Raw genomic sequence first — 19,171 nt, 5'->3', positions numbered from 1 at the left:
TGAGTCTCTCTGTCTCAGTGAATGTGTCCCGTAAGCCTGTAAATGGAGTACAGCGCAGCATTATTCTCTCTGCCCTTTGTCGGCCACTCATCTATCCCCCATAGAGCCTCATAAATCACACAGATAGCCTGTGACCTCCACAGCCTTCGTCCATTCTCTTCCTTTTTATATAGCTTCTTAGAAGGTCAGCTCAGATTCAGCTCACTTCCACCTCTTCTCTCTGTTCCTGTCTTTTCATTTTTTTGTTCTTTTTCTCTTTCTCTCTCTCATCCTCTGGTCTCCTCAGTGTCTGCAGATTTATTTTTTACCCAATAAGTGTCAGGATGATGAATTTCAGCTGCAGGCTCCACTATAGGCGCTGCTATTTTCTGTCTCCACATCCTCCTGCTGCACTATCCTCATTTCCATGGCTATTTCAGCCTACTTCAATTACAGTTCACACAGGCCAATTGTGTGTAAGCATGTGTCTCCTGTTCACCAGCTATCCCATCTATCTATCTATCTATCTGTCTATCTGTCTATCTGTCTATCTGTCTGTCTGTCTGTCTGTCTGTCTGTCTGTAGGTTAACTATATCCACATGTTTATTTTTGATTTTTGATGTTCTACTTCTTACCCATCTGTGTGTTTCTTCATGCCGCAGGTTGTTATGCAGCAACAGTCTGAGGAAGCTGAGTGCAGGACACAACCAGTTGCAGAAGCTGCCTGAAAGAGTGGAGCGCCCTCTGCTGGAGGTTTTGGACATACAGCACAATCAACTGGTGGAGCTGCCCTGCAACCTGTTCCTCAAATCTGACAGGTAGCATTAATCATCAGCTGGAAGAAGTTTGTGTTTTCATCAGATAATGCACCCAACATCTGACAAGGATATAAAGCAAAAATAAAAAAAAGAAAATGCAGGTATATGAAGGTGAAGGACAGGAATTATGAGTAGGATTTTTAAATCGAGGACAGGCAAATAATAAACAACCAACCACCACAAAGATAGGAGAAGGGATTGTTTTAATGTGCATGGTCATAGAAGTAGGAATTCTTGCAGAAGTTTTTAATTAAAGTGACTCATCTCAATTTTCATGTCCCTGCCTGAAAGAAAAACAGAAATGATTTGTACTTGTCATTTTTATTTTCAGTTTACGATGCGTAAATGCATCAGCCAACAAGCTGGAGCACCTGCCACCTTCCAGCCTGTCAGAGGAGAGTCACAGCATCCTGCAGGAGCTCTACCTCACCAATAACCGGCTGACAGACAAGTGTGTGCCCATGCTGACAGGTCATTCGCACCTTCGAGTCCTGCACATGGCCTACAACCATCTCCAGACCTTCCCAGCCAGGTAAAGAAGTCAGATGTTACACTCCAGTATCACCGTTTCCTCACTGAAGCTGGTGAAAGCAGCAGTTTTTACCGGACAAATGACAAATTGGTGGTTTCCAACTGGTTTAGAGTCAACATGTTGACCAACCTATCACTAATTCTCTATATAGTTAGTCAGCATCCACAGGCTACTTGTACTCTCAGGTTTTCTGTTGTTTGACTAATCGATTGTTTGTTTCAGCACTTTACACACTTTTACACACTTCAGCTTACCCATTGCTTTGTCTTATCCTTCAGTAAAATGGCCAAGTTGGAGGAGCTGGAGGAGGTGGACCTTAGTGGAAACATGCTAAAGACTGTGCCCACCACCATCATGAACTGCCGGCGAATGCACACTCTCATCGCCCATTCCAACGCCATCGAGGTCTTTCCGGAGGTCATGCAGCTGATGGAGATGAAAGTAAGCCAGTAGCAATAGCACATCTCTACGGGCCGCTGAGTTTGTACTGCAAATGCATTCGTGTGAGTACTGACATCTTGTCCTCTGTTGTCAGTGTGTGGATCTGAGCTGTAATGAGCTGAGCGAGATCACTCTTCCAGAGAATCTGCCTCCAAAGCTTCAGGAGCTTGACCTGACTGGAAATCCTCGTCTCAATCTGGACCACAAGACCCTCGAGCAGCTTAAGTAAGTCATTGTCTCTCTGCAGGTCTTTGCGTTTTATGCAGGACTATTGTAGGTCTGTGAAGAGTGACCACAACTTGTATTTTGTGTAACTTCATCCTGCATTTTGCACGTTGTATTTAGGTCTTTCATGTTTAATATTGTCTTATACATTTAGTTGATAGTCTTTTGGAAATGGCCAGAATGGAATCCTCTCAGTGGTTTATGTACCTTATGCTTCGCCATGATACAGTGTATTTGATCTTTTTCATGTTTTGTTGTTTTCCAGTAATATTCGCTGCTTCCGTATTGATCCGCCTCCAACCTTCTCGTCGAATGAGGCGTCTGGTGGGCCTGCTGTGTGGAGTCATGGTTACACAGAAGCCTCGGGCGTCAAGAACAAGTGGGTTCAGTTCAGACAATGGTGAAACAACAACCACCATCACACTCGTCCAATGAAGCCTCACTTAACCAAACCTCTTGAGAATGAGCACTGTTAAAGCCAGATGACTCAAATGAAGGGAATATTGAAAACATGAATCGTGCATGCTCACATGCCAAAACTTAACTTCCAATTCAACACTGTAATGTACAGACTAAAGAAGCCATTCAAGCAATTGTACTGTACATATTGATTCCATATTTCCATTTACGTAAGTGATGTTCAATAGGCAAGCGGTAATGATGGTGGTTCTGCTGTACAGTCAATGAATCGTAGATATAAAGCATTGTGTCCAAGGTTATTAGTGTGTGAAGTAGTATGATCAATATGTGAACAAAGGAGTGATTATGTCTTTGAAGCCCCATTGTTTCCTGACAGAGCGCTGCCTCAATGACGCTATGGCCTTCTTTTGTTTGTCATTTTTTCTTTTCAGACTGTGCGTTGCGGCTCTGTCAGTAAACAGTTTCTGTGGAAGTCGTGAAGCTCTGTACGGTGTGTTTGATGGGGACAGGAATGTGGAAGTGCCCTACCTTCTGCAGTGCACGATGAACGACGTGTTGGCTGAAGAACTGCACAAGACCAAGAGCGAAGAGGACTACATGACCAACACCTTCCTTGTCATGCAAAGGTACGTGATAGGCATATTTATGCTTTTTCGTCATTTCATCTGTCATTCTCTTATTTACAAAACATCTATTATATGATGCAAATATTTAATTTCTAAAACAAAAATAATAATCCGTACAATTAAACCCCCTCCCCCCATATCCTCTTTCTTCTGCTTCTGCAGGAAACTAGGGACTGCGGGTCAGAAACTCGGTGGCTCGGCAGCTCTGTGTCACATTCGCCATGACCCCACTGACCCCGGGGGCTGCTTCACCCTCACAGCTGCTAACGTAGGCAAGTGCCAGGCCATCCTGTGCCGCGATGGTAAGCCATTGTCGCTGTCCCTGCTTCACAATGTAGGCCTGGAGGAGGAATACCGCCGGATCCGGCAGCATAGGGCTATCATCACTGAGGTAAAGGTCCTCAAAGCAAACTATGAATCAATGGAAGTGATTGTCAAGTGTATTCATGTAATCACTATATTGACTTTTATACTCTTTTCCATAGGACAACAAGGTGAATGGCGTGACCGATTCTACACGAATCATGGGCTACTCCTTCCTTTACCCATCCGTCATCCCTTGTCCCTATGTGCAGACAGTCACTCTCACCCCCCAGGATGAGTTTTTCATTCTGGGAAGCCGGGGCCTGTGGGATGCTGTGTCTCCCACTGAGGCTGTGGAGGCTGTTCGAAACGTCCCAGACGGCCTGGCTGCTGCTAAGAAGCTGTGCACGCTGGCGCAGGGATACGGTTGCACCGACAGCCTCAGCGCTGTTGTGGTCCAGCTCAGTGTGAGTGAAGATTGCTGCTCCTGCTGCTGCTCTGAGCCTCCCCAGCCGCCTCCTAGCCCGGGCTTGGGCCCCTATCCCCCATCGTCCTCCGCCATCAAGGAGCGGCCTTCAGATGGCTCCCTCCCTGTGCCCCCTTCCTCCTGCAGTGAAATCAGCAGTGAGATCAGTACCAGCGAGATGAGCAGCGAGGTGGGCTCTACAGCCTCATCTGATGAACCACCGCAGAGCTCCTTGGTGCTGCTGCATGATCAGACCCACCATCCTCATCTCCACCTGCACCATCAGGCCCACTCGCTGGCCTTACAGCACCAGCAGACCCACACAAGCACCCAGCCCTGTCAGTATCTGTTCCCGGGTTCAGAGCTGCCCTCTGCCCGCAGCTGCTGTGCCCTCCATCCTGCCTGCTTAGCAGGATCCTTCCAGAGGCAGCTGTCTAGTGCCACTTTCTCCAGCGCCCTGTCTGACAACGGGCTGGACAGCGAGGATGAGGAGCCCATTGCTGGAGTTTTCTCTAATGGGAGCCGTGTGGAAGTAGAGGCGGATGTCCACTGCCTCAAAGCAGAATCCTCCTCTTCTTCGTCACCCCAAACATCATTACCCTCATCCACCAGCCAGGAGCGCACCCTGCTGACTCTTCCTCCGCCTCCCCCACCACCATGCACCCCAGAGCCCCTGGAGGAAGGGGTGGACATGAGCCTCGGTGAGGCTGAGAACGGGCTGGAGAGGGACGAGTCGTGGCAGGGAGTCGGAGCAGTAGGTGGGGATGGAGGAAAGTTGGCAGGCAAGAGGAGGGTTAATGGGTCAGTGGCCCGCCAAGAAAAGAGTCACAACCTTATTGAGGTGGCTGCTGACGCTCCCTCTAAGAAATCCGGGGGCTACTTCACCGCTCCAGCCCAGCCCGACCCAGACGACCAGTTCATCATCCCCCCTGAGCTGGAGGAGGAGGTGAAGGAAATCATGAAGCAGCATCAGCAGAAACAGCAGAAGCCGCCTGGCACAGATCAGCCCACAGACTACTATGACACCCCTCTCTGAACAGCCACACCACCAACTACAGCCTCATCTCCCTCTCGGCGGCAGCATGCACAGAACCCTACATAGACCGTAGCCGCTCTGATTTTCCCAAAAATGGTCACAAGCAGAATGAGTGTCCGCAAAAGGCTGTAAAATGCACATGAAAGCCTTCCAGCTCTACACAGCCTCATCCATGGAGAACCATGCACTGTAACTGCTCCACCTGTTTTTACCCGAGCAACTCGTAGAATAAAACAAGCAAATGAGCCCTTTAATGATACTCGACCCTCATGAAAAGCCTGTGGACACAGCTCCTGGTGTCCATGGTCGTGCCCTTCTCACAGACTGTGGAACGTTGTTTTTACATTAGACAACCAGCTGAGTATGTAATCAACACTAGTCTCTTTGCAATAGCATTAGCTCGCCACAACACTTGTTAATATTGATAACAATTCCATGGTTTGTTTGTTTGTTTGTTTTGTAAGAACTTACCATATCTTTTAATGTGAAAGCAGAGATGTTGCTGAAAGAACTTTTTAAAAACAGACACATAATCTTTTTATTATCAGTGAACTATGTTGAATGGTACACTAGTAATACCACACTTAACTGTTGTAGATAGGGCACTTAAAATACTGTATTTCTTCAGTAAATCATGGCTCTTGGCCTGTAAAATGGCATAGAAATTTTTTGTAGAAATTTGAAATACTAACTCCTAGGAGTTGCATACTCTTTATGGTGACTCAGTCACTTTTACTAATCTTCTCTGAGAGAAATGGTGATTTTTTTCCAATGATTGTAAATAAGACAAATGTTGTATACTGATGCTTTTAAAGGAACTGCGCACCTGTATGTCGGTGAAAGTTTTAATGGTGGGGACGATAATGTGTGGTTCACCAAGAGTTTGCTGTTATGGAGGTGTCACCCCCCCTTTATCTTACAGTGTAGACCCACAGATATCAAACACACACACACACACACACACACACACACACACACACACAGAAATGTTTATGTGCAATTGCAGGTCTGAAACCCAAACATTCCACACAATATGACATCACTTTATCTAATGAACACTTAATGACACTATAGACAGATCTTTGCATGCACATTTGCATGCGCACACATACATACACACACACACACACGCACAATGATACAACCACACACACATACATTGCCACGCACAGGTAATATTTGTTCCACCTCACCTCCCTCCTACAGTAACTGTTATCACCGGCATGACTGTGTCAAGTTCAGTAATACAAATATATCCACATGGAAAAGAGACAACACAAATGTTCCTGTCTTTGGTATAATAAATTTTAAATTTGTGAATATAAGTCATCCTGTCTGGAACTTGTTTTTAAGAATGAGCTTTATGTTTGTTCATTTACAATGTGTTGTTCAGACACTGATAAAAAAACTTAGTTTCAAAATAATTTATTTAACATAATATTGTCACATTTCTGTATTGTTTTTTCATTGAATGACCAGAAGAGGGCAATCTCATATTATATTATGCTCTATAATATGTTATGTCTTACATTTTAGCACTGGAGTTTAATCTATAAATCCAAAGCCTGCTCTACAAGATATTTAGCACAAACATTAAGCAGAAAAATATTGATTCATTTTATTTAAAGTCTTCTTTTTTTGTTGCTGTTTTCTTCTCCTAACAGAGTTGTCACAGGAGAGTCCCGGATCTCCCTCTACAATTTTTCTGTATTATAAATGTTTGCCATGACAACACTGTTGCCATCACTGTGTTTCTTGTACTTCTTCTTCACACAGATGACACTGACCAAAGTAACCACCAGCATGACTCCCAGTACAGACAGAGAAGAGGCAAGTGCAAGGTTGGTTTTATCCATGACGGAGCCCTTGTACTGACAGTTGTCCCCGTAGTACCACCAGTCATCACCCACCGCACACCTGGAGAGCAAAGAAAAAGGAAGATGAGGAAGAGAGAAAAATCAAACTTGCAGGTATTGTCAGCACTCATACAGAGCAACTATGGAAGGTGGGGGAAAATTGTGGAAGGTAAATATAAGAAGAACCTACTCTAGTGGGACAAGATGAGAGGGGAAATGATTTAAAATGCAACTGATTATCTTTTATAGGGATTCATCCAGCTGAGGTGCGGTTCTGAGATACCAGCATCAAATATTTGATATTTTGTTCCAGAAAAAAATGTTAAACAGATACTTTGGGTAATGTGCATATTTGCTTTCTTGCCAAGAAGACAATGGTTAATATGATTTTAGTACCAGGATGTGGTTAGCTTAGCTTAGCACAAAGACCGGAAACATGGTGAAACAGCAAGATTGGCTATGCCCAAAAGTAACAGCAAAGCCAAGAACATACAATGTGCAAGACGCATTTTTTTGTACAGATAAAACAAACATAATTTAACATGTTCATTAGTGAACCTATTGTTACATTAGCTCTTTAGTGGGCGCAGTCAGAAAGCCCTCACCTGCACATAACTTTCCCCTCGTCCACCACACAGACTCCATCGTTCAGACATTCCACATTGAAGCAGGGATCGGAGGGTGCTGTGGTGCTATTAGTGGGTGGTACGGAGGGTGCTGTGGTGCTATTAGTGGGTGGTACGGAGGGTGCTGTGGTGCTATTAGTGGGTGGTACGGAGGGTTCTGTGGTGCTATTAGAGGGTGGTACAGTTGTGGAGGGCTGAGGCTGGGTCACAGTCAGATGAGACACATCTGTAGAGGGACAGTAAATGAGAGAGCGGTTAAATGGATTCAAGTGAAGCGGCATCGATGAACGTGAAACGAACAGGCAGTGACTGGGTCGCATGATAAGCTGTAGTGTTTTTCTGACAAGTGGGTATATTAATCATGGATGTAATCATGTTTCACCGGTATTCTTGATCCTTCAAATGTTGTTTGTATGGGTGCAAGAGATGAGTATGCAGAATACTAATGGATAAGAAACTGATATAATGTATGACAAGAAGGACGTGGTTTTACTGTGTTTTAAGTTTGTAAGTTTGTGGTGCTTTTACCCTCCATTGTGAGGAGAAAGATGGCGTCTCCTCCCTTGATAAAATCTCTGCTCTTGGCTCTGAGCTGGGTGAGATACACTGGAGTTCCGGTGCCTGGCCCTCGGAAATACTTGGACCCATCTGTATGTGTGACTTCAAAACCCACCTTGCGAGGGTCATCCCAGAAAAATTGGCTAGAATCTGTTTAAAAGGATGTTGAAAGGGTCTATAAATTTAGTATCACAGTACAATTTTTATATTCTTTTTTTTTTTTTTTTTACATAAAGACACTGAAAGTAGCTGCACCTGTTGCCTTCATGTTCGGGTCAGTGGTTACACTGCGCTGGTTAGACATGCGCTTTTGGATGTGTGGGTGCTGGTCCATCAGCATCATGGTTATCTGTTTCCAGGGGCAGGGCCATTTCTGCCCGGTGTCCCCCTCACGGGCCACCAGATGAGCATAGGCCGACAACTCACCAGGGTAGCCTGCCTTTCCGCTGGGGTACAGCTGCATTTGGAAAGTGTAACCCTCTTTAGAGGTGAATGGGGGGCTGAAGATAGAAGTGTTTGTTGGGGTGGTTTCCATAACCTGTCTGAAGTTCTTCACGCGCCATATAAACTCTGGGCAGGTGGTCTCAGAAAGGTTGATGTCATCCAGTGACAATCCCCCTGCCGGGTTCCCAGAGCCCTGCTTTGTCCCTTGAAAGACGACGCGGAATTTTGTTTTGACATCTAGACTCACGTGGTGCAGCTGCCACAGATCCTGAGGGGATCCTGTTAAAGCACGAGGTAAAAACAGAGAATTTGTTGAACATCTTACCAGCACAATTCTAACAGTAGATTTTGAGCAGTAATAAGATTTACTAATAGTCACCATCTATGGTCTTTATGAAGCGCAGAGTTCCGTTGGGGTTAGCTTTGTCATACTCTCGGACATAGATCTTCAGTGTGTCCTTGGGGTCGGCGCTGTTGTAGTAGAAGAACTGCAGACACTGGTAACCTCTTTTGGGGTAAAGGAGCCTGCTTTCAAGAAGAGCTGTATCCCCAGTGTTGGCTGGGCCAGTACTGAAGTGCATGAAATATCCCGAACCTAAAGATCCAAATGTCACTTGATTAATAAAGTCAACACCTAAGCATTATTTCAATGCACATTACACAGTGCACAACTGATGATGTTACAGGTCAATCTATCATATGGCAATGATTAAAAGAGTTTTAATCAGTTTTGGTGAAGAGATCCCCTCCTTTAGTACAAAGTTCCCTCTGTGTTTTGCTGGGCTGTGTTTTCTTGCTGAGCTATGGTGGTGGGATAATAACAAAAGCTATGGTGGAGGGAATTTCATACCTAAAGAGACCACTACTTTAGAAGATCCCACAGATTGCTGGAGCCTCAGATTAGCTTATGTTGAATTTCAGGACAACTGTGGATTTAGTCTGTTTTTTGCATTAGACAGGTATATTTTCAATGCCAAGATGGGGGAACAGAGGAACAACTGCAGCGACCAAAGACTTTTCTGATGTACATACAAGCATGTGAGTATTGTTTTAAGATGGATCTGAATAAAATGTGAACCTATCCTTCAATGCAAAGACATGTATCTGCACCGCATGTCATGCATATCCCTCCAAAGGTAATTCTCACCAGTGCATTTGCCCATGTTGGAGTAGTCAGTGTCAGGCCCTCCAGCAGCTTTGGCAACCCTGACCCAGTCTGCTTTGTCTCCTTGTCCCTGGACCATACCACAGATGTTCTCACGTTCAAAGTCACATGAGTCCAGGAAGGTGGAGGCCTGGCCTAGTGGACAAATCATAATCACACATCCTCAGGTGAAGGACTTTGAACTGCTATAAACTGCAGTAAGTACAATGTTTGCCTATTCACATATTTCCATGTGGCAAGTGGCATGTGTTGCTGATATCAACATTATTAATTAGAATAAAAAAAAAAAAGGAATTCAAGCTGACACCACGCTTCTTTTAAAAGACAACTTGAGTGCTAGTTGTTAACTCTTACTGCAGTTGTAGAGGCGGTGCAGCTTAAGCAGGTCACTGTCACTGAACTCCATACGCTGGCCGATGACATCACTGAAAGCAGGGATCTTGGTGACGATGGTGGGCTCGGTGCCGTTGCGAAAGGCGTTTTTACTGTAGTGCATCATGGAGCCGTAGTCGTAGGGTACGCCCAGCGAGCTGGAGGTGGTGTCATTGTAGGTGTTAAAGTTGTGTTCTTTACCTGCAGATCAAACATAAATAAATGTCAGTTCATTTTCATCAGTGTCTTATTCCATTTCCCACCTACAGGGGTGGATTTCAAAGAAATTAATTAAAGCTGTATGTCACAGCTCGTGACATACAGCTTTAATCCTCCGCAGACAAGACAGTCTCATTTCGGTTCAGCCTTTACGGTCTACAGTGACTATGAAGGGCCACACCGTCATAGGCCGCATCCTTTGTAGGACTTGAATGGGGAGACAGATCCTGTTGGCGGTCCAGACCTTACTTCCTAGATGTATTGACTCAGTACGTCCCCCCAATGCCCACCTGCAAGCCTGGCAGGCAGCACAGCACACAACTACTTCAAATGAAGGACAGGAAAACAGTTTTTAATCTTGTGGCCAATGACGATGTGCTAAAATGCCAACTAATTTCCATGTTTTAGGACTCATTCCTGTGGCACTCCACAGTATAAGAAAAAATAATGTCTTTTTGGAACACTGAAGCATGTAAAATGATGAACACTAAAAATGGCCATAACGTGTCCTCTCATCCTCTCATAAAAGTTGCTTATCAACAGCTGGCACGTGTTTAAAGCCTTGACAAAAGTTTGCTGACATATCAAGGAACTCTGTACTTTAATGTGGGACTATAATAGATTTGATTTATCAACAAATTGATGAGCAGAGGTCAATGCAGCTAAGAAACACCGTGTGATATTTCTTGATGTGAATGACTTCTGCTTATCTATAGAAAATTATGCAGCTAGGAAAAAAAACACATGCACATGCTTATCACAAAAGCAATAAATCAACTGCTGCATGAAGTGATTTATATTCCCTCAAGTTCTACATAAGAAACCTCTTGAGCACTGCCTCTAGGTAGTTAAGTTTTCTGTTTAATTAGAATGTAAATTTGAATCTTGTATAAATTAAACGTGTGAAAGCTGCTTTACACTCCTATATAATAGTACAAGTGCAAATAGGGAGAATGAATGGGCAGGGTTTAAGTTGATCATGATTTAGCTGAAAGAGGTTCACTACCATCTGAGATGCGATCCCACATGATGTTGACATAATCATCACGATCTGCCCTGGACTGCTCATGCCAAAAACCCAGAGCGTGAAGGAACTCATGTTCAATGGTGGCAATGCGGTCGCAGTTTCTCCCTATGGACAATCTCTGCTTCCCAACTCGCCGGTTTCCCACAGAGGAGAAACATCTGTTAGGGGAAAAAAAAAGGGCTGAACATCACATAGAATCACATAGAATCTACACTTTCTTTTCTGAAGAACTTTAGTTGTAATGATAAGATACAGAATATATTATATAATTGAGAAAGTACAGCTCGTCTTGCCATCTAAATGGTGACCATAAAAATATAAACGCTATGTCTGCCTTACCCGCCCCCTTTAAAAATGGAAATGTAATTTGCTTCTCCGCTCCAAGGCTTGAAGTCAATGCAGGTCTTGAGCCGGTACTGCTCAAAGGCCTTCAGAATCACACCTTTTGCATTGATCTCTGCAGAGAAGATGATAAATCAATTCTGTTAAAGTTTTAGAAAATATGTCTTTCCGATTTGCTTTTAAGATTTACTACAATCTTCTGTTATAAATGGGTGAACATCACACATACAGTACACACTCAGTGGTGCACATGTCCTGAAGCGGCTCTAAACCACAGACTGATTATTTTTGAAGTAACGCAATATGATATACAATAATGAAAAAATTCTTCCCAGTAGGTTACAAAATTATCAGGAGGATGTCATGTTTTGACATTGCTTTTACTCCCTCATTGTTTGGGGTTCTACCCACAATTTTATGTGTGTAGAAAAATTAATAATAATAATAATAATAATAATAATAATAATAATAATAATAATAATAATAATAGCAAAATCAACTATCTCTCATTTTAAATATTGTTTTTCTTCTGACATTAAAACTGAATATGTAGGAAAATGCTCACGTGAGCTTTCATGAAGGTGAAAATATATGGAAATGATCATGAAACATTGCTATTACATCAGAAAATGAAATATTTATTTCATAGACAATGCATTTAACAAATACATTTCTTTAAAAATGTACAGTATGTTATCCTACATGGTGATGTAATTTTTGTGGTTATAAAAGTCATTTGACGTTTTGGAACATGTCATAAAATAAGAATAATGTTGCCACTCACTTCTTACAGGAAGATTACATTCTAATTAATATATGTGAAAATATTGTATAAATCCATTTGTATTCCTCCTGAGAGCTTACTTATTCTTCATTTTTCTGCAAGCATTGTAACAGGCACTCTTACCTAAGTCATCCTCCATGTAGTATGGGATCGTCTTTGGCCACCTGTACTCATCCCCTATTATGGAATTTCGAGTTTGCCTCTGCAGCGTTCAATAAAAGCAATGACAAAGATTGGAACAAAAAAATGAGTCAAGGTTAAACCGTCTTCACAAATTTCATTTGTGCAGGGGAAAATTAAGAACAGCTAAGTGAACATACCTCATCGAGCACAATGTCCCCCTCTACAAGATTCAACCCTGCCTCTGTGGAGACAAAGAAAACAATGTTTACTGAATAATTATATAGAAACATGAGGATGAAATGTGTCTTTTTTTGTCCTCCTGTCTTCGTACCTTCATTGATGTCAAAAATGTCAAGGTCCCGTCCACCGTCCACATCATAATCTATTAAAGTAGAAATAAAAAAGTAAAAAATAAAGTTGAAGAAACATAAACTTTAACTTGGGTCAGTGCCTTGCTTGTTACATAAAATTACTTACCTGATACCTTTGGTGTGGGCTAAACAAAAGAGAAATAAAATAGAAATGTTATTGATTTGCAAATGTGTTAAAATCAAGTTTTTCTAGATATCACAGTAACCGAACAAACTAAACCAATTTCTCACCAAACAAAGGGCAGCACCACAAAGGAGGCATGCAATGTGAAGAACAAGTACACCTGTAGGTTTTCTTCCCCCCATGTCCCTAATATGTCCCTTTGTGTGGGACAGTCAGTGAGAGGTACTGAGCTCTGACAGCTCCTCCAAAAGCAGAAATTAGAGAGAAGTTCCTTGCGGGTAATAAAAAAAATACATACACGTGATCACAAGTTGATAATTGACGGAGCTGTAAAGGCTCTGAGTTACACAACACACAACAATCTGCTCTGCTATCTACTAACAAATCTTTACACATTTGCAGATTAAGTGCAGTGAAACAATGAGCCAGGGGGCAGCACAACAGCCATACAGCCTACTTACTTGCTAGAATAAGACAAACACATTTAAAGGTTTACCAGGTTTTAATTCCACAAGCATTTAACATTCTCAAACTTATTTCAAACTATAATATAAAATGATATAATATAATAACACAGATACATCGTAACTGTCAATTAAATATTTTTTAATTTTATTTGGCCAAACTACCATTATTTTGATGCAGAATAAATCATTGCATTTCTTAAGGCTGTTTTTTCAGTGTAATTGTACATTTAATAAAGATAAATGCAGCCTCCTGATATACTTGGACAGTTCTGTATTATTCTAAAGGTCCTCCTTTAAAGACATGAAATACCTAGAACTGGATTGTACCTCATTGACAAATCCCCTTATTTGCATTCAGCAGGCAGCAATTACTCCACAAGAGGTAGCTGTTCTACACATGAGTTAAATGTTGATGAGTTAAAGTACTGGAGTACTTGCTTTATATACTTACTTGTACTCATTCAAAGTACTTATTCATAGTATTCAAAAGTTTTTTTTTAAGTCAACACATTGTATTGTTCCACAGTGCAGTTACAGAATCTAATGACTCTGAAACAACCTACTGAATGCACTGACTTATATGTAGAACCTGTTGAATAAAAGCTTGTAGAATGAACTACAAACCCCAGAAATGGCCATAAAAACACAATTGAATCAACAGAAGGAGACAGCTATTGTTGTTTTCCACTACAAAACAGCATTGCAGTGTTCAGACACAGCTCTGGCAGTGTGTGTGTGTGTGTGTGTGTGTGTGTGTGTGTGTTTGTGGCACATATGTGCAGTTTCCACAAGACAAAAAAAGAGAAATGTATAGTCAAAAGTACAATATTTGTCCTTTTAGTGTAGTGGAGTAAAAGTCATAAAACTACTCAAGTAAACTACACATACTCAAAAAAAATTCAAGTAAATGTAGGCTACTTCATTACGGTCCACCACTGCATCGCCACCAGGTAAAGTACACATGTGGCACCTGCTGGCAATGACTGCTGCTGTTCTGCTTTTGTGAAATTTCTTGAAAAAAATATATTGTCATTGTGTCAATTGCAACAGATTGCAGAACTTATTATTTTCCTCACCTGTAAGCACGCATCTTCATACCTACAGCTGCATGTCTAACTTCATGCTGCTGTAATTTTTCTTGCCATTGGGAGCACAGGTTTAAGTGGAATGTTAGCGTAGCTGGGTTTTGACGCTTCCATCAGTAACACTGTGCCCTCCTTGTCTGCACAGCTCTTATGTACTGTATGTATATATACTGTCTTGCAGGTGGCAGTAGAAGTAGACCCCTTGTCCTGATCATGGTGGCTCCCTCAACCATTTTGGACCAAGGTATATCAACAAAACTCTGTAGACAATGCACTGTTGTGTTTTCTTATTGACCCATGTATGTGTTGCTTTTTGCAAGAAGATTATGTCCATTTACGCCAATGGAAAACATAAATGCAACATCAAATCCCATAAGAATGGTATTTCTTCATGTCTGTCCTATAAGTAAAAGTTTTTTAAATTTTTTTTATTAATCAGTGAAAGGTTACTCTCTTACTTTGAAGCTTTAGTCCATAAGGATGCAACTCATTGTGTCCTTGATTATAGTGGAACTAGGACGAAGCAGGGGGAAACAATCAAACACAGCTGTCACGTTCATGCAAACTTTGGGTGCTTTGGTGGTTTCATATTTTAAGCTTTGGTGATTACTTATCGATGTTTCCTGGCCTCTGCTTTATATTACTTAAAAGATGGGATCATGGAATAGAAGGAACTAATGGAGCTGAACTGATGCAGTCCAGGCTCTGGCCATATTTTTCTTGTGACTTACAAGCACCTATAAGATTTTATACCAAAGGTTGTAGTATGTGGAACACGTCCAAGATTTTTAAGTAAAGGCCTGATATACTGTAGTGAAGGCACCTTCCAGCAAATCTAACTCCCCCCTAAAAAATTGGTTGGTTTAATTTCCAGGCAATGTTCTGGGTTGTATAGTAAGAGCTTGTCTGTATGACCCTCATTATAAAGACAGTTTCCTGTCTGAGCTGCCTTTTTTGTGATGAACTATCATCTCTCCAGAGCACAATGAAAAGATTATATTTCTTGTGATTCATGAAGTTCACACAATAATGTCCTTGCTTAGTTCTTTTTCCATTCATCCATTACAAAATATTACAATTTATCTCTGTATTTTCTTAAATTATTGCTCAGGTCCAGGAAAGTCATTTCCCTTTGATCTGTTGGCTGATCTAATTTTGCCGACAGTGGAAAACCCCAGCACACTTCTAGATGAGGTGAGTCATATATAGAATAGCAAACTGTGGCTACTTAAGCAGACAATCTACACACTGTAAAACATTATGCAAGTGGAATGAATATAATCTTTCATTAGCTTAACACGGATATATAGGTTTTGTAACTTCAACTTAATCCAACTTAATTTCTAGTTTTTATTATCAGACCACTTCAGATATACAGTACTTCTAATACAAGTGAGTTATTCTGACTGGAATCTTTTGACTTGAAATGATGGGGAAAATAAATTACCTGAAGTTCACTAAACTGAAATTAAGTTCCTGTTTGCAGACTTCCCAGCATGCATTGTTTGAGAGTTAAAACTCCCTCAGAGACTCTACTTTTTGGTAGTTTGAGGAAAACAGACATGGTGGAATCTTGCTGTCTAATAATGAAAACAATGCTAACCAAACTTTTTTTTTTTTGGATTTAACATAAAATTTTAGGACAGTCCTTTCATTCATATTTTTAACTCGAAACAAGTTCTATTTTATGCATATACTATCCTCACAATTTAGTCTATTTTTACTGCTAGGTGTTGAATCAGCTTTACCTTAAAGGGGTGGAAAATTTGAATTTGTTTTTCTATACATGGTACCTGTAAAGTACGGTGGCCCCGAGGGTCAGAAAGTGCTTCCCTGCTTTGTCATAGGTTAGGGTTAGGGTCTCTGTATTATTTGCTGTTCTACAGGGATTATTCCTTTTTTTATGAAAGCCCTAGAATATGGAGTATGCTTTTTATATGCAATTTGATAATTTGAATGTTGCAGGTACCTCCCACCTGCATCACAGGGATATTACACCACAGTGATTGCAAAGGTGTAAATATTTTTAGTGCAAACACGCTTCGGACTGCAATTGTTTAAGCTACATTACAGCCGTACCCGAGCTTTTAAAATGTGTAAGAGCTAGGCGTTGTGTAGAAAATCATCCAGGCCACATATGTATTTCAAGTGACATGAAACAAGGAAATGGACAAATCCCATTTAAGGACATGAATCTGAAATCACAAACTATTTCAGGGTGTGTGGATAGGGTAATTGTTTAGTCATGTGTGCACGTGTGTGTGTTTATGCAGGTGGGGGCTCTCCTAACATATAAATTCAATCTAGTTTCTGCTGGAACTGGTGTAAAAAATCAACAAATGTCCTCTGTCGCAAATAGTTAAGCTCACATTTGAGAACAGGTAGCTACACACATGGTGAAGAAAAACAGTTTATTGATGATATGCACAGATGAAACTCACTGACATGAATTTGAAGACATAAGACAAAAGATAAAGTTGTGGTTTAGACATATTAACGCCTATATGATACATTAATTTTGCCACTTGCAGTTCTTATTTCTCCACCCGATAAGAGCGTCCTCAAGCAGAGTTAAATGTTAAGAATATGATCTGTATATGAATATCTGCAGTATTTACAGACAGCGAATAATACCAGCTGCTCTCTTGCAGATCAGTCCTGCTGTGAGTAATATCAGCACAGCAAGGCTTCAACCCTTCTGCCACCACATTAGTAACAGGCTCAGTCTTTTCATTGATCTCGTGATCAGAGGATTCATGTATCTGTGCATTTCTCCTGCATTCATATTTTCTAATTTACATATAGATTAAAATTCACATGGGATGCAGAATTAAGGGTAAGATGTTTAAGTACTCAGGCTACTGTTTGGAAACTTGTAATGTGAGGGAATAAATCTCTAATGCGAATATGATAATTATTAGTGTCTCATTAAATTCAACATTTCATCATGTCATTGCATTAAAGTACTAAATCCAATTCCAGCAATGTTACAGGGCTTTTTAATGCAACTGAAATACTAAGGTATATTGATTTATGAGAATTATTCCATATGAATGGTTTCATGAATTTCAGCCATACATATCTCACAGCTGCACAGATAACACAATCAGCCAATCAAACTTAACACCAGGTACAAATAGATGTTGTTTTGATTGTTTTCATATCAAATCTCTGAGCGAAAAAACACATTTAATCTCTCCTTGGTTTAATAGCACAGGTTTTTTTGGGGGGGAAATTTATTGTTTACCTTCTATTCACCTTTTTTGAGAAAGACCTCAGAAAAACAAGCATACAAGAAACAAAAATTTTAAGTCAGACACTTATAATCAAAGAGACGAGTCAATTAATAAAAACAATAACAACAGTTATTAAAAAAAAAAAATCTGATATTAAAGCTTTAGAATCTCCAAGCGGAATTTAGATCCGTAGACAATTAATTCCACCTACAGTTTGCATAGTACCTGGATCTAGTTCTGCCAAAGACCATGTGTATGGGATATCTATGGTTAACAACAGGGGTGGTGTGTTGTAGTTTTACAAGATTTAAATGAGAGCAGAGATGAGAGTAGAGATGAGATCATTTCTTGTCAATACAGAAAACACTTTTAAGTATGATTTCTTTCATTTAAGTGTAACAAATGTCTAATTAATGTTACATCAAAGAGTGTATTTACAATTAATCAGAGGCATAAACATCAACTATTGGTCTCTTGTTGTAATTTAGGTCGATTTCGTTATTATGCAGCGACTCCACCTGAAACTGCCAGTAACAACAAGCCTCATAGCCTCCTACCAGTGCACACGAGCTATACCACCAAATGATGTCATTTGGTGTGAGGCTTGATGTTACTGGCAGTTTCAGGTAGAGTCGCTGCATGATAACGAAATCAGCCCTCTCTGTGCTTCAGTACAGAGAAGTCAGTGATGTAACATTAATTGCTTCTCAGTGATCGGCCGTTCTACAAAACAAGATAAATACAGTGTTTTTATTCAACATGTCTCATAATAAAGTTAATTCTACCTGCCTGCCAGTCGTCATCAGTGTCCCACAGCTTCACAGTCAGAGCCTCATTGGCTCTGTGAACCTGAACTGTCAGGCAGTGATGACTGCTCGAACAGTACATGCAAGGTGTTGATGATATGCAGGTCAACTACTATTGATGCTCCGTTGTTTTCTGTTACTGTTATCATTTGGTTATCTCTGACTGTTTTGTCTTCTTTGTTGTTGATAATATGTTGGGCTTTTACCAGTTTAAAGGCAAAATGCAACATAAAGCCTTTCAGACAAGACACAATTCTCAGGTTTCTGTGATACGGGACTCTTGCTTGCATTTCATTCCATAATGCTGAATTAAAAGCCTCACTTCATAAATCGATAGTACTTGGCAGACAATTGAAAGCAGGTCATTGATTTCTTTTTTGCAGTGTGTGAATTATTTAATCTGAAACAATTTAATAAGAGAATCAAAAGCACACTTTGCCATATATGAGATACTGATACTGTCAAAACACAACACTGCTCTCAGTCTGAATAGTAATAAGCCATAAAATGTATTCGCAGTGGTTCTGAGCAGCTGTAAATTCAGTCTTCTTTTTTTTTTTTTTTTTTCGTTTAGCAGCTGTAACCTGAGTTTTTAAGAATAATCTTAGGCAGAGACCAAAAGATGGTGTGATGTAAAAAAGTCATGTTCAGTACATTAAACTTTCATGGAACAAGCTGTGAAAGTCAAAGACTGATGCATATTGAGAAGGAAGGTCAGA

At 40.9% G+C, this 19,171-nt stretch overlaps 2 protein-coding genes across 2 annotated transcripts in view; one reads left to right on the top strand and one right to left on the bottom strand.

Moving 5' to 3' along the window:
- The window catches only part of LOC111231259 (PH domain leucine-rich repeat protein phosphatase 1-like), a 42,531-nt gene extending 36,359 nt beyond the window's left edge, over positions 1-6,172 (top strand). Inside the window, exons 10-17 of the mRNA XM_022758306.1 lie at positions 643-798; positions 1,130-1,330; positions 1,609-1,771; positions 1,866-1,996; positions 2,262-2,375; positions 2,848-3,042; positions 3,205-3,433; positions 3,528-6,172. Of these exons, the coding sequence (XP_022614027.1) occupies positions 643-798; positions 1,130-1,330; positions 1,609-1,771; positions 1,866-1,996; positions 2,262-2,375; positions 2,848-3,042; positions 3,205-3,433; positions 3,528-4,847 (2,509 nt within the window). The 3' untranslated portion in view covers positions 4,848-6,172. The remainder of the gene's footprint in view (positions 1-642; positions 799-1,129; positions 1,331-1,608; positions 1,772-1,865; positions 1,997-2,261; positions 2,376-2,847; positions 3,043-3,204; positions 3,434-3,527) is intronic.
- A 161-nt stretch (positions 6,173-6,333) lies between these two features.
- mep1b (meprin A subunit beta) lies at positions 6,334-13,072 on the bottom strand. Its single transcript, XM_022758104.1, has 14 exons — positions 12,966-13,072; positions 12,841-12,859; positions 12,695-12,745; positions 12,561-12,604; positions 12,364-12,442; positions 11,454-11,571; positions 11,094-11,272; positions 9,851-10,069; positions 9,479-9,631; positions 8,711-8,926; positions 8,143-8,610; positions 7,858-8,037; positions 7,309-7,555; positions 6,334-6,764 (listed from the first exon to the last, which is right to left on the bottom strand). Exons 1-14 carry the CDS (start codon positions 13,038-13,040, stop codon positions 6,542-6,544), a joined length of 2,271 nt encoding a protein of 756 aa, XP_022613825.1. The 5' UTR covers positions 13,041-13,072; the 3' UTR covers positions 6,334-6,541.
- Between the last annotated feature and the right edge of the window lie 6,099 nt (positions 13,073-19,171).

This window comes from Seriola dumerili, unplaced genomic scaffold (genome assembly GCF_002260705.1).
Source record: "Seriola dumerili isolate Sdu_G_001 unplaced genomic scaffold, Sdu_1.0 BDQW01000291.1, whole genome shotgun sequence".
Lineage (NCBI taxonomy): Eukaryota > Metazoa > Chordata > Actinopteri > Carangiformes > Carangidae > Seriola > Seriola dumerili.
The sequence above is the reverse complement of the archived record's forward strand: the minus strand, read 5'-3'. Positions and strand labels throughout refer to the sequence as shown.

Coding starts and splice junctions, on each gene's coding strand:
- mep1b (XM_022758104.1), bottom strand. CDS start 13,040: ATGGGGGGAAGAAAACCTACAGGTGTACTTGTTCTTCACATTGCATGC. Junction 11,572..12,363: donor CTACATGGAGGATGACTTAG/GTAAGAGTGCCT, acceptor TCTTCTCTGCAG/AGATCAATGCAAAAGGTGTG. Junction 10,070..11,093: donor GTGGGATCGCATCTCAGATG/GTAGTGAACCTC, acceptor TTTGATCTGCAG/GTAAAGAACACAACTTTAAC.